This window comes from Lynx rufus, unplaced genomic scaffold, assembly GCF_022079265.1.
Source record: "Lynx rufus isolate CCGP_SWC_20201006 ecotype Redwood Valley unplaced genomic scaffold, mLynRuf1.p SCAF_7, whole genome shotgun sequence".
Classification (NCBI taxonomy): Eukaryota; Metazoa; Chordata; class Mammalia; order Carnivora; family Felidae; genus Lynx; species Lynx rufus.
This window is the reverse complement of record NW_025814889.1, coordinates 103,780,150-103,792,397: the sequence shown is the minus strand read 5'-3', so window position 1 is coordinate 103,792,397 and position 12,248 is coordinate 103,780,150. Positions and strand designations below refer to the sequence as shown.

The following is a 12,248-nucleotide window of genomic DNA, read 5'->3' as shown; positions in this document are numbered from 1 at the left end:
CTGTGAGGGAAAGGAAGAAAAAGAAGAGCATCACTGAGGAGCACCTTGAGACTACCTGCAGCCAAAGTACTAGATGAGGCCCAGCCTTGGCTGGAGGGAAGCCATTTGGCAGAATGTGAGGAATCGTATCCCTGCACACCATGGTTTCTGAGACTTGACTTTCCCCCTTTTCATTCCGATTACCCTGGATGTCGTAACTTCGTCTCTCAGATAACTGACTGAATGTATCCTCACATCAATAATCTGCATGAAACCAGCCATCTATGAGAGACAAGGTACATGACAAACTACAGAGCAAGGCAATCTCTTTAGTGCTGCTCCTACAAAATGTCATCTCCCTGAGACACATGAGCTATCCACTTTGTCTATGTCTTTTCTCTTCCATCAGTACACACACCAGGATCCCCATTTGGTGGTGGAAACAGTTTCTGAATGCTATAACCTAACAAATTATGTTGATGCCATCAAGACATTTACTTCACTGTGGTGATGACAGGGTGTGATAAATTCACCTCTCCAATGAAGAAATACTCCACACAATTTCAAAACCACAGGCTTGTCAGCCAATTGTAAAATGATTTAATTACTTGGTAAATTAATCAAGCCATTCATTTCATGGAATTAGACAGGATAGCCAAAGAAATTCAAGTCATTCCTCTAAAAACATCTATAGATCGGGGCGCCTGGGTGGCGCAGTCGGTTAAGCATCCGACTTCACCCAGGTCACGATCTCGCGGTCCGTGAGTTCGAGCCCCGCGTCGGGCACTGGGCTGATGGCTCAGAGCCTGGAGCCTGTTTCCGATTCTGTGTCTCCCTCTCTCTCTGCCCCTCCCCCGTTCATGCTCTGTCTCTCTCTGTCCCAAAAATAAATAAACGTTGAAAAAAAATTAAAAAAAAAATAAAAAAAATAAAAACATCTATAGAGCAAACCATGAGCCCCTTCTTTGTATCTTCAAGGTTCAAAATTGCCTTAAGTAGAGGCTGTGGAAGCTGGCATTTTAGACAATTAATGTTCCATAACTGGATAAGAATTTCTAACTGAAAATGATGGGAAAAATCTAACTGCTTCCAGCCACAACTCGCACTGAAATCTGTTGTAGCTCGTATTATTTTATGGATCTGAATGACACACAGCGGTCCACATTCTCAGAGCTTAACACAGAGAAAATAGGGGCTGTGATGTACTTAGAGAAATCGTAAGGAAACAAGATCTCCTAAAAAAGTATATTTTAAAAATCGTTGATTATAACTGATCTGAAAAGAAGCTATTAAAATTTTTTTACTGTGAAATAGTAATATCTTTACATATGCTATTTTATTTAAATCTGAAGGGGGACTATCATCATCATTTTATAAATAAGGAAACTAAGGTTTATAAAAGTTATTTTCTCAAGTAGCAGAGTCAAGATTTGAATCTAGGTCTAAATCCTGTATTTGTACTGTAATGCTTATGGGATCTGTGCTAGAATCCTGGCAGAGTCATTTAATTACGTAATCTGAACTTTGGTTTCCTCATCTACATAATGGAGCTAAAATTAGTACTGAACAGCTTCTCTCAATCTCAGCACTACTGACATTATGCACTAAATAATTCTTTGCTGAAGGGGCTATGCTATGCAATGTAGGATGTTCAGTAGCTTCCCTGCCCTCTGCCCACTAGATGCCAGTAGCTTGGACCCATAATTGTAACCACCAAAAGTGGCTACAGCCATTGCTACATATCCCCTGGAGAATAAAATCACTGTGGTTGAAAACTACTGATGTAAATTAAAAGACAGTCATGAAGAGTCCATCAGTTAGTACACACAAAGAGCCTACAAGATGATAATGGTGAAGAAGGAGGAGGAGAGGAGGTGAGGGGAAGGAGGAGTGGAGGAGAAGGAGGAGGAGGAGGAGGAGGAGGAAGAGGAGGAGGAGGAGGAGGAGAATACTTGCATTTGACTAAATTGCACTTATGTTTTATTCAGTCCTGATTACATGGATATAATAGAAAACAACTCATGAAAGACTTGGTTAGAAAGAAAATAAAATTTAAAATGGCTGGTAATTTTCTAGTTTTTAGGATTATTTCAAGAAAATTTCCATAAATCTTTTTCTTTTTTATTAAGTAAAAATGTTTTACATATAAGATTGTATATTAAACAATCAAGTAAATACTTGCTTAGTATAAGGTTAGTATACATCAGCATAGAAACAATACCATATTAAAATCTATGTCCAGATTTGAATAGATGGATCATACATCACTTAAAACAATATCACAAATGCTATTTTTTCCTTTGAAAGGCTAATTAACCTTGAAGTGAATTTATACTTGAGAACATTAGTCATGGATTAATATATTCGCTAATGAATGTTACAACTGTGATTAGCATGTTGAGATTATCAGTGAAATTAAATTACAAAATATATCTTACCTAAAGTCTTAACGGGATCAGAATAATCAGAATCAGTAAATTGTCCCATAACATTGGTGGCTCTAAATTTAAATCTATGAAATAAAAAAAAATTAAAAACCAACAATTTGCATGCTATATGATTTTCTTCTATGAATAATTTAACAAATAGCAATGAAAAATATACATTTTTATTCAAAAGAAAATGTATTTACAAGATGTAAACTTAGAAATCAATTGCCATCAGAGCAATATATCCTATCTTTATGGGAGATGAATAATTATCCTGCACACGAGAGAATGACTAAAAATTTGGTCAGACTCTTGAGCAGTCCCAGTAGCTTAATCAGATGAAGTAGATTACATTCCTCATAGATTTGTTTAGAATGAATTATTTCATGTCTGTGTGAAAGTGTATTACACAAACATACTTTATAGAGTATAATAACTTATACCTCAACTACCTTTGAAAATACCAGTGAACTAGATTTAGAATGGTCATATAGAATTTATTTTGTTCACATGTTAACAAATTAAGAAAAATGCTTCTTAATGCTGTGTGCCCAGCTGTATTTTTACTTTCTATGTTTTTATGACATAAAAAAAGAAAATGGTACATAATGGGTGGTTCTAACAAATTCAGAGACAACTGAAATTTATCTTACTTAAAAACTACAGATATCCAGGCATTTTAAAATACAAAACAAACTTATGTTAAAGTTTATGTTAAACTTAAAGTTTCACTTTACAATTTAATTTCTACTATTCTCAAATTTTTATGATTTTATTGATTATATGAAAGAGTCTGTGTTGCAAATATGCAAAATAAACAATATTTGCATATTTGCAAATATGCAAAATAAAAAAGATTACATTTTTTAGTATATTGTTTTCATAGCTGTCATATATATGATGGTTAAATTTTAGGTAATAGCCAAAGTAACTGTACTTAATAATAGATGATAGAGCATTCTGTTTTTTCAAATGCCTGACTTCTCTACTTTTCTAATGTTAACTTGACCTAGGATGTTTATAAAGAATTTAATAATGCTTTAACTAGCAGGCAAACATGAAACTAGTTTATGACAAAAAATAATATAGTCAATTTAACAGGAGCCAATGATTAATTTAACAGAGCATTTAATAAATCCAGAATATCAGAAGTGGTTTTTAATACATTAGATTATTATGATCTGCAAAATGATAGATATTAAAGTGATTAAAGATATTAGTGATTAAAGGATTTTAATCACTAATTCAGAGTTTTGATAATACAAAGAGGAGAAAATTATTGTTATGACTCCAATAAACTGAAGCTGTCATCAAATGAAAGACTAGGATGGCATTTCTAAAACCCATATATTAGCATGTATTGCAAAATAATGGGTGAAAAGCACAAAATATTATGTTAGTCACATTATCCTCTACAGAAAGAATTAAATCCTCCTACCCATGTTCTCCAATACATGTTTTTCATATTGTCCTTCTGTCACTTACCATATCAACTCATAATTACTCTGAAGCATGCCTACTTTCCCTACAGAACTGTACATTTATGGAATGTAAGGACAATATCTCACCATGTTGATTTTTACCATGTTGATCTTTACCATGTGTTAGGTCATGATACATTACGGATGCCCAGTGCTTACTAGAAAGATGAAAGGATGGGCAGATGGATGAATGAAAGATGTTAATTAGCTTGCTATCATTATGCATAGTCAGCACCAACTATACTTACAAGTATTGCTTTTTTGGTTTCAAAGGTCCATTGCAAATTCTGTCTTCATTGCCAGGAATCATGCATGCATTATCAGCACCTATGATGTAGATTTCTTCATTGCCACTGAATTTTGTCTTTGCTTCTGTACATGGGGGGTTAGGAAAGCCTTCATTTGTAAAATATGGCCTTGGTTTATTAAAATATGCATCATACCACTTTGTTACATTTCCATCATGCTGAGCTATTTTCAGGAAGAAAGGATAATAATTATAAGTAACAGATGAATGTATTTTGACATTTCTGAAGAACGTTTCTATAATTACATGAGGAAAATCTGGATGCAACATCTGTCACTCTATGAACCACCAGGGATAATTCAGCTGATCTACCTACATAAACAGGAAATCCTATCTTTCCCCATCACAAATGAATCTATAGGCCTGCTGTGGAGGATGACTTCTCAGGTACAGAAAAGAACATCTCTCAGTAAAGGGTAACTCTTCTGTTCATACCTCCAAAGAACCTATCAAGACTCCATCTTGCCAAATTCAAACAATCCTATCAGTATATGGAAAAGGTAAATCACATATTGTAACTATGCCTTTTCTTATCTTGTTCAAGTACTTTAGGCATAAATTAATGGTTAGTATAACTAATGATAATATTAGCAATCTGTTAAGCTCAACAGTTGTGTGGTAATTGGTAGTCAACCTAATATTACTAATTTTGAACTGAAATTTCTTTAGCATTCAACAATTCATACTCTAAAATTTAACGAGACAGGTTGACAGTTGATACCTCCTGCTTCTGTTACAAGCACTTGCACATTTTTGATAGGTCCATGATCATCATTGTAGTAACATATTGGCATTCTGATTGTAATTGTTGTTGAAGTCACGAGCAATTTTCCTGTGGCATCATAAATAGGGGTTGGTTTGGTTTTCGGTCGTGCTGGAGCTTTAAACAAAGAAGAAATATCACTGCAATTGATTTTTTGTTTCTGAAGAGGAGAAAAAAAATTTAAATTCTCATTTCACGCAGGTGATTTACAGATAAAATGATGACAAACACAAATAACAAATGAAACAGAGTTTTGTTTGAATACAACAGATGTTTAGCAATTATTATCTCCTGATGGTTTAATGATATACTTCAGACTTGCTTGAGATAATGGAACTCGGGTGTGATTTTCAGGCAGCTGACTCCTCTTCACATATTAACAAAAATTCAAATTATATATGCTCTCAATCATATAATTTTTATAATTGGATTAAATCATACTAATATTTTAGTGGGCTCTTCTTTTATTTCCTTTAGCTGATTCATCAATTTCTATTCTAGTCATGCCAGCATCTCTCCCAGGTTATCCACACCAAACATATGGCTGATATCCTCCCATATTTTTTTCCATGTTCACATAACCATATAAAATACATAAAGTCATAGATAATGGATTCTTTATTATATATTATGTATTCTATGTTATGTATTATGATCACTCCACATGTTGGTTTTTTCACTTAAATATGTCTTATATAAGTCTTCTCAAGTCACCAAGTATGGAGCTGACTCATTCTTTTTAATGACTATGTTGCATATCATACTGTGACAACATCATATTTATTCAATCGTTTATCTAATAATGGGAATTCACTTTTCCTTCAGGTTTTGAACATTTGTTGCAATGACCAGACTTATATTTAGCCTTATTTACTGATCCTTTTATTTCCATGGAATAGATTTCCAAGAATAGAATTTCTGGAACACAAGATATGAATATTTCTAACTTTAAAAGATATTGCCAGAATAATTTCCAAAAGTGCCATGATAATTTATACTTTATCACCAATGCATACAAATATCTCCCAAATCAGTATTTGTAGGAGCACTTCTTGTTTCATTTCATCTCATAGCTATATGTGTATACCAGCTGTTTGAGCACAGCAAGTTGCTTATTCAAACTTCAATTTCCATATTTATTAATTTTTAAAGCCTCTAAATTATGCCATAAAATTGGCAATATCATTTCCATTTTATTAATGAGGAAATTACCTTATGTCACATGGCTATAAAAGGTAAATATCAAGATTTGAATCAAATCTTTTTGGCTTGATCCTTTACCTCACTCCTCTTAGATATAAAGACTATTATAACATTAGATGTGTAAGAAGTTTATTGGAGGAAATATCCATGAAGAATCAAGGAACAGTAAACAGGAGTAGATGGCAAGGGCCTTTAGACCACAGATCACAGGTCTAGTACCTGCATATGAGAAGAAGAAATGAAGGGTTCAGAAGCAAGAGCCTCAGGTTTTGGGGTGAGAAACTCTCAGCCAGGCTACTGGGGAGTCCCTCAGAAAAGGTTTCTAGTTAAAGGAATCTGGCATTGGACATGGCTATCCAACTTGATATTATTTGTCAAATGCAAATTTAATGAGACTACTATTTTTTTAACTTTATTTAAATCCAAGTTAGTTAACATATAGTGTAATAGTAGTTGCAGGAGTAGAAGTTAGTGATTCATCACTTACATATAACACCCAGTGCTCATTCCAACAAGTGGAGACTGTTATTATTTCATCATTTCATGTCACCACTACCAATCATGCATATTACTAGGAAAAAATATTTCTCTAGCTCCCCACCATGGCCACCAGTACTCACATATTTTCTTTAGACAACTGATCATGTGTCTATCTGTTCTAAGGAGTGGAAAGTCAGTTCATCCCTCACCCCGGGATGAACAAAGCAACAGAGAGAGGAAGTTCTGCTAAAGAATTAATGTAATGAGCCTATTGTTACCTGCATACTTACCTGTCTGCTACTGAATAACAAAAAGAAATTAAGATGGTATGACATACTTCTTTTTTGAAGTCATTTTGTAAAATAGCCGAGGTTTTTGAAGACTCTATGTATTAGTACATTCCAAGCACGTAGTATGTCATTAAAAGCAAATCTTAATACTTTTAAATAATATTACAATTATATAAACTACCATTGATTAAAAGATAAACTTTATCAGCTTCATCTTATAGTGAATATTTCTTATTCTTAATATAACTAGTTTCCAGGAACTGTCCTAAGGGTTTTTCAAAGATTATCTCTTTTAATCTTCACAACGATTTGTGAGGTAGGCCCCAGCATTATCTGCATTTGACAGGCTTGTAGAGGTTAAGACACTTGCCTTAAGTGAAGCAGATATCAAGTGGCCAATCGAGGATTCAGTCTCAGCAGTTCGACCCTAGACTCAGTCTAGCGCTAGAACATTTAATCACTGTGCTCTGGTGTCCTTACCAAAGACTAAGAAAAGTTACTTTTTGCTTCAGAAAGAGAAGCATTCTACTAAAGGTCCATACACTTCAGTTTTTATCTCTCTGCAGGTTTTATTACAGATGCTTTGAGAGATGGCATATTTGCACATATGTTTTCAGTCTGGAAGAGAAAGTATCCTGAATGCCTGAATAGCTCTAAAATCCTCTTAACAATCTTTTTTGGCTTTCATGGATTGATTTGTGTGGGGCAGGGAGCCTCCAAATTTTAGTTATATTTTCTATAAACAATACCTGTCATAGTAATGAATTGATAGATTTACTTTATAGTCAGAAACATAAAGTTCAATATATGGTAGTTCAGTAAACGCCATTTGATTAACTGAAAATAATTTTACTTTCAAGATAAAGATCAGTCAAGGAATTTAATTAAAACTAGTCAAAGTCTAGTTATGGGTAATTGAACAATGAATTTTCAATAATATTAAGAACATAAACAGACTATAAAATTTGCCTCAGAAAACATTAAATTTAGAGGGAAAGACATATAAGATGAATAGCAGGTGGGCACTCTCTTTATTTAAGGTGATAATTTGCATTATTATTTATACATTTTAAGTATAGCTTTAATAAGCAGTGTTTATTACTTAATGTACTCTTATTACTGCATATGCATCATTTACTTAATTTTTAATGTTTATTTATTTATAGTGTGGAACCTGACACAGGGCTTGATACCACAAACTGTGAGATTGTGACCTGAGCTGAAATCAAGAATCAGATGCTTAACAGACTGAGCCACCCAGGCACCCACATGTGCATCATTTAAAAGCTTGACTACATTCTTAATGCTAATTACAGAATTTAATTATAATTACTCTTTTATTAAGACCATAAGAGACTCTTAAATACAGAGAACAAACTGAGGGCTGCTGGCAAGGTGTTGGGTGGAGGGATGGGCTAAATGGGGGATGGGCATTAGGGAGGGCACTTGTTGGGATGAGCATTGAGTGTTATGTAAGTGATGAATCACTAAATTCTATTCCTGGAGTCATTATTACATTATATGCTAACTAACTTGGATTTAAATTTAAAAAATTATTTTTTAAAAAGACAACAGTATTTCACAGGAAGACAGCTCATGTATGTACCTTTAATGTCCATGGTTATTCTCATCTGAACATTTGGCCCTGCGCCAGCGCTATTGATCGCATAAACCTAAAGGAGAGAACCATCTTGTTACTACTTTGATTATTGTCATATGTAATTTAAAATGTTTCCATTTTTAAAAACAACTGCATATAGTCTATTAATTATACTTTTGTTGCACTTACTCAAATGAATACAATATGTATAGGAAGAATGTTAATAATAAAGTAGTTCTTAAAACTGATTTTACAGTACTAAGTCCTGAGAACAGAGGCTGAGTGACCTAAACAGCCCTGTCCTAGTGACCAGGAAAGGATGTGGCTTCAATGTGAACCTGTAGGAGGAATAGACACAGAAAAGCCACTACATCTATACTCCTTCATCTACTCTAACATCTGCTCCTTCTCTCTGTAGCTAGGTAACTCTGGCTTCCTTTAAATCCATATTCAAGACCCTCTTTTTTTTTCCCTTCTCTGAGATGAAATCCTATTCCTTCAACCTTCTTGTTTTCCTGTATTAAATCATCCCTCTGAAAGTTGGCCTTTATGCCCTTCTTCACCCCTGCCCCAAAGTGTCCGACGCTGTAACCTGCATAATGTAGCATATACACATAAAACATTCTTGTTTGTATAGACAGAGGGTGATTCACACAAATGTGAATCCTTTCAATTAACTTTATTCTTAGGACGCTATAGATACAGAATTTTCTTTTATTCACTTTATTTTGCTCTATAAAACAAAGACTCTATTCTTGCCCAAGTTCATTGACAAACACAATCCAAGTTTATTGGAACTTATTAACTTGTTTTCTAAATTAGTGTCCCCCTTCTACACTAGAGATACTTTGGGAATGTTTTGATTGAATTAAAACCATAATAATGTATATGATGTGGTAGATATGACAAATAAGCCAAGGTTAGACAATGTGGTTAAAAAGTATCTAAAGGAGACCTTTATTGAAGTTGTAAATTTAAGAAAAGAAGTATTAAAAATGAAAAGTGATATTATGGTGCACATCATTATTTTTGCTTCTTTGTGGCATAACCTAACATTCAAGTGAGATACTAAATGAAAAGTTGGGCAACACTACTCAAATTGCATTGTACAAAGAGGTCATTTGTAAACCTGTTGAATGAAGAGATGCAGGTTTGATTCACTAGGTCGAGACAGAGGTGTACATTATACATTTCTAATAAATTCCTAGGAGTTGAGGATGCTATAAATTGCATTTTCTGAACAGAGAATTTTTTATTGCTCTTTAAATTATGAATTAATTGTACTTTGTTTCATTTCCATTTTTTCTCTTATTTACAAAAGGCAAAACTGATGGAGCACTCGCTACTTCCCATAACTATAAATTTAATCCTTACCAAAGCCCTAAAAAGAAGTCATTATACCTATTACTGCTTTTTTCTTTCTTTCTTTTTTTGTTTCAAGTTTTTATTTAAATTCCCGTTTTTAACACATAGTGTAATATTAGTTTCAAGAGTAGAATTTACTGTTTTCTTTTCTTTCTTTCTTTCTTTCTTTCTTTCTTTCTTTCTTTCTGGTAATAAAACTGAGGTACAGAGTTGAAGCAACTGCCCAGAAACAAACTGCAGAATCAGGATATGAACCCAGATCAGTTCATTCTCTTAACCACCCTCCCTCTAACAGATCTTTCACAGTAGTGGTTCATTTAATGGGATATACAACAAGAACCCTAGCAGCACAGTGAGTGAAGGAAGAAATGAAGATATGCAGATATACAGATACAATATATACAGAGAAAAACATACATATGAATATAAATTATTAATAACAGTATTCTGATGATTACACAATAATCATAAACAAGTGGTAGGAAAAGTAGTTTGCTAAGCTACCTGAAGGTTTAGCGTGAACACTATCTTTATTAAAAGATGATATTCAGAACCATATAATTCTATTTGAAAATTTCAATAGATGCCACAAAAATACATTTTTGAAATAAATTATGTGTATGTGTCTGTTTGTATGTATATAAACATACACCTATATATTCTAAAATGGATAATTTAGAATTAGGATGTAAAATACTTAGCTTTAGTAATTGTTACATGAAATGCACGTGAATTTCAAACATGTAGTTACATCTGCCCTTTGCCTTTGAAATTTGCTTTTCCGTTTTCCATTTATAAGCACACATTAACAGCTTTCCTTTAGGTAGAATTATCTCTTTGCTGCTCTCTTCACTCTCTATCTCTATCTCTATCACTGCTCTCTTACTTTTAACATGCCTTTTCTTTCTCCTTTATTTCTGGATTTCTACTATTGTTGTAGAAACTTTTTTGTTATCTACATGTTTTCACAGTACTTGCTGTATAATAATAGGAAATAAGCAATTTCATTTCTCTGCATACTATTTTCTGTTGGCATGTCTCACACAATCCTACAACAAGATACAAGAAATCTAGTGTATACATAAGCTTCAGTATTTTTGAATGGTGAGTTTGTAAACTGACTTTGTAAAATAGGTAAATAATTAAAAGCTACGAATGCTTACACTGATATTGTACGTATGTCCACCTTTTAGTCCTTCTAACATTGCAATGACAGATGTGTCAGTTTTCTGGATAATACTGAGGTTGTGAATCTGGACAGCAGTAGGATCATCTTCCCGGTAAACCAAAGCTTGGTATACTTGGATATTTCCATTGGGTTGAGAAGGAGGAAGAAATGTTAACTGAAATTTTGTAACTTCGTCTGGTATCTTCCAAAATGTCATATTGTTAGGTGGATCGTTGGGGACTAAAATAAAATATTAAGCAGTTAAGTTTTTAAAATTGTGCCCTTCTTTTTAATCTACATAAACAAATTATTTGCTTAGATTTCTGTTTATAAACTGTTACACAAACTTTTAAAACTATATATATTATGGAAACAAGCAAAATGGCTAATACACAGCAGAATCATCAACATCTATAGGTCACAGGAATCATAATCGTGATCCAGTTAGTTGGGTCATTTATTTATTTTGACTTTTACATGTATTTATTTTTATATAGAAGGCATTTATGTGACTTTTCGTACTTCTTATTTAAATATAACATAGACTCACAGGAAGTTGCAAAAAATGGGACATATAGTCCCCTGGAACATTCCCCCAGCTTTTTCCAGTGGTGACAACTTACCTAACTGTAGTTTAATATCAAACCTGGATATTGACATTGGTACAGGACTTTTAATTAGACTACAGATCGTATTCAGATTTCACCATTTTTTCATGCTTTCATAAATGTGTGTGCAGTTCTGTGCAATTTCATTCCATGTATACATTCCTGCAATCATCACCAGAAATAAGGTACAGAACTATTCCAGCACCATAAAGAAACTTCCCCCTGGTCTCCCTTGTATTTACACTCCATGCATCCCCACAACACTAACCATTGTCCTCCAGAGTTCTGTCCTTTTAAGAAAAATAACAGAATAATGATTGAGGTCCATCAAAGTTGTTGTATGTATCAATGGTTCACTCTTTTTTTATTATTTTTTTTATTACTGAGTAGTGTTTCATTTTGTGGATACATCAAAGTTTATTTAATCACAGAAAAACATTTGGGTTGTTTCTAGTTTTTGTTATTACTAATAAACCTGCTATTAACATTCATTTACAGGTGTTTGTGTGAGCATACATTTTTAATTCTCTGTGATAACTGCCCAAGAGTATGATTGCTAGGTAATGTGCTCTAAG

At 33.4% G+C, this 12,248-nt stretch overlaps 1 protein-coding gene across 1 annotated transcript in view; it reads right to left on the bottom strand.

Moving 5' to 3' along the window:
- Window positions 1-12,248, bottom strand: part of PTPRQ (protein tyrosine phosphatase receptor type Q) — a 201,205-nt gene that overhangs the window by 56,145 nt on the left and 132,812 nt on the right. The window contains exons 29-33 of the mRNA XM_047067212.1: window positions 11,061-11,305; window positions 8,539-8,605; window positions 4,918-5,076; window positions 4,138-4,360; window positions 2,418-2,491 (exon numbers count right to left, since the gene is read on the bottom strand). Coding sequence (XP_046923168.1) covers window positions 2,418-2,491; window positions 4,138-4,360; window positions 4,918-5,076; window positions 8,539-8,605; window positions 11,061-11,305 — 768 coding nt within the window. The remainder of the gene's footprint in view (window positions 1-2,417; window positions 2,492-4,137; window positions 4,361-4,917; window positions 5,077-8,538; window positions 8,606-11,060; window positions 11,306-12,248) is intronic.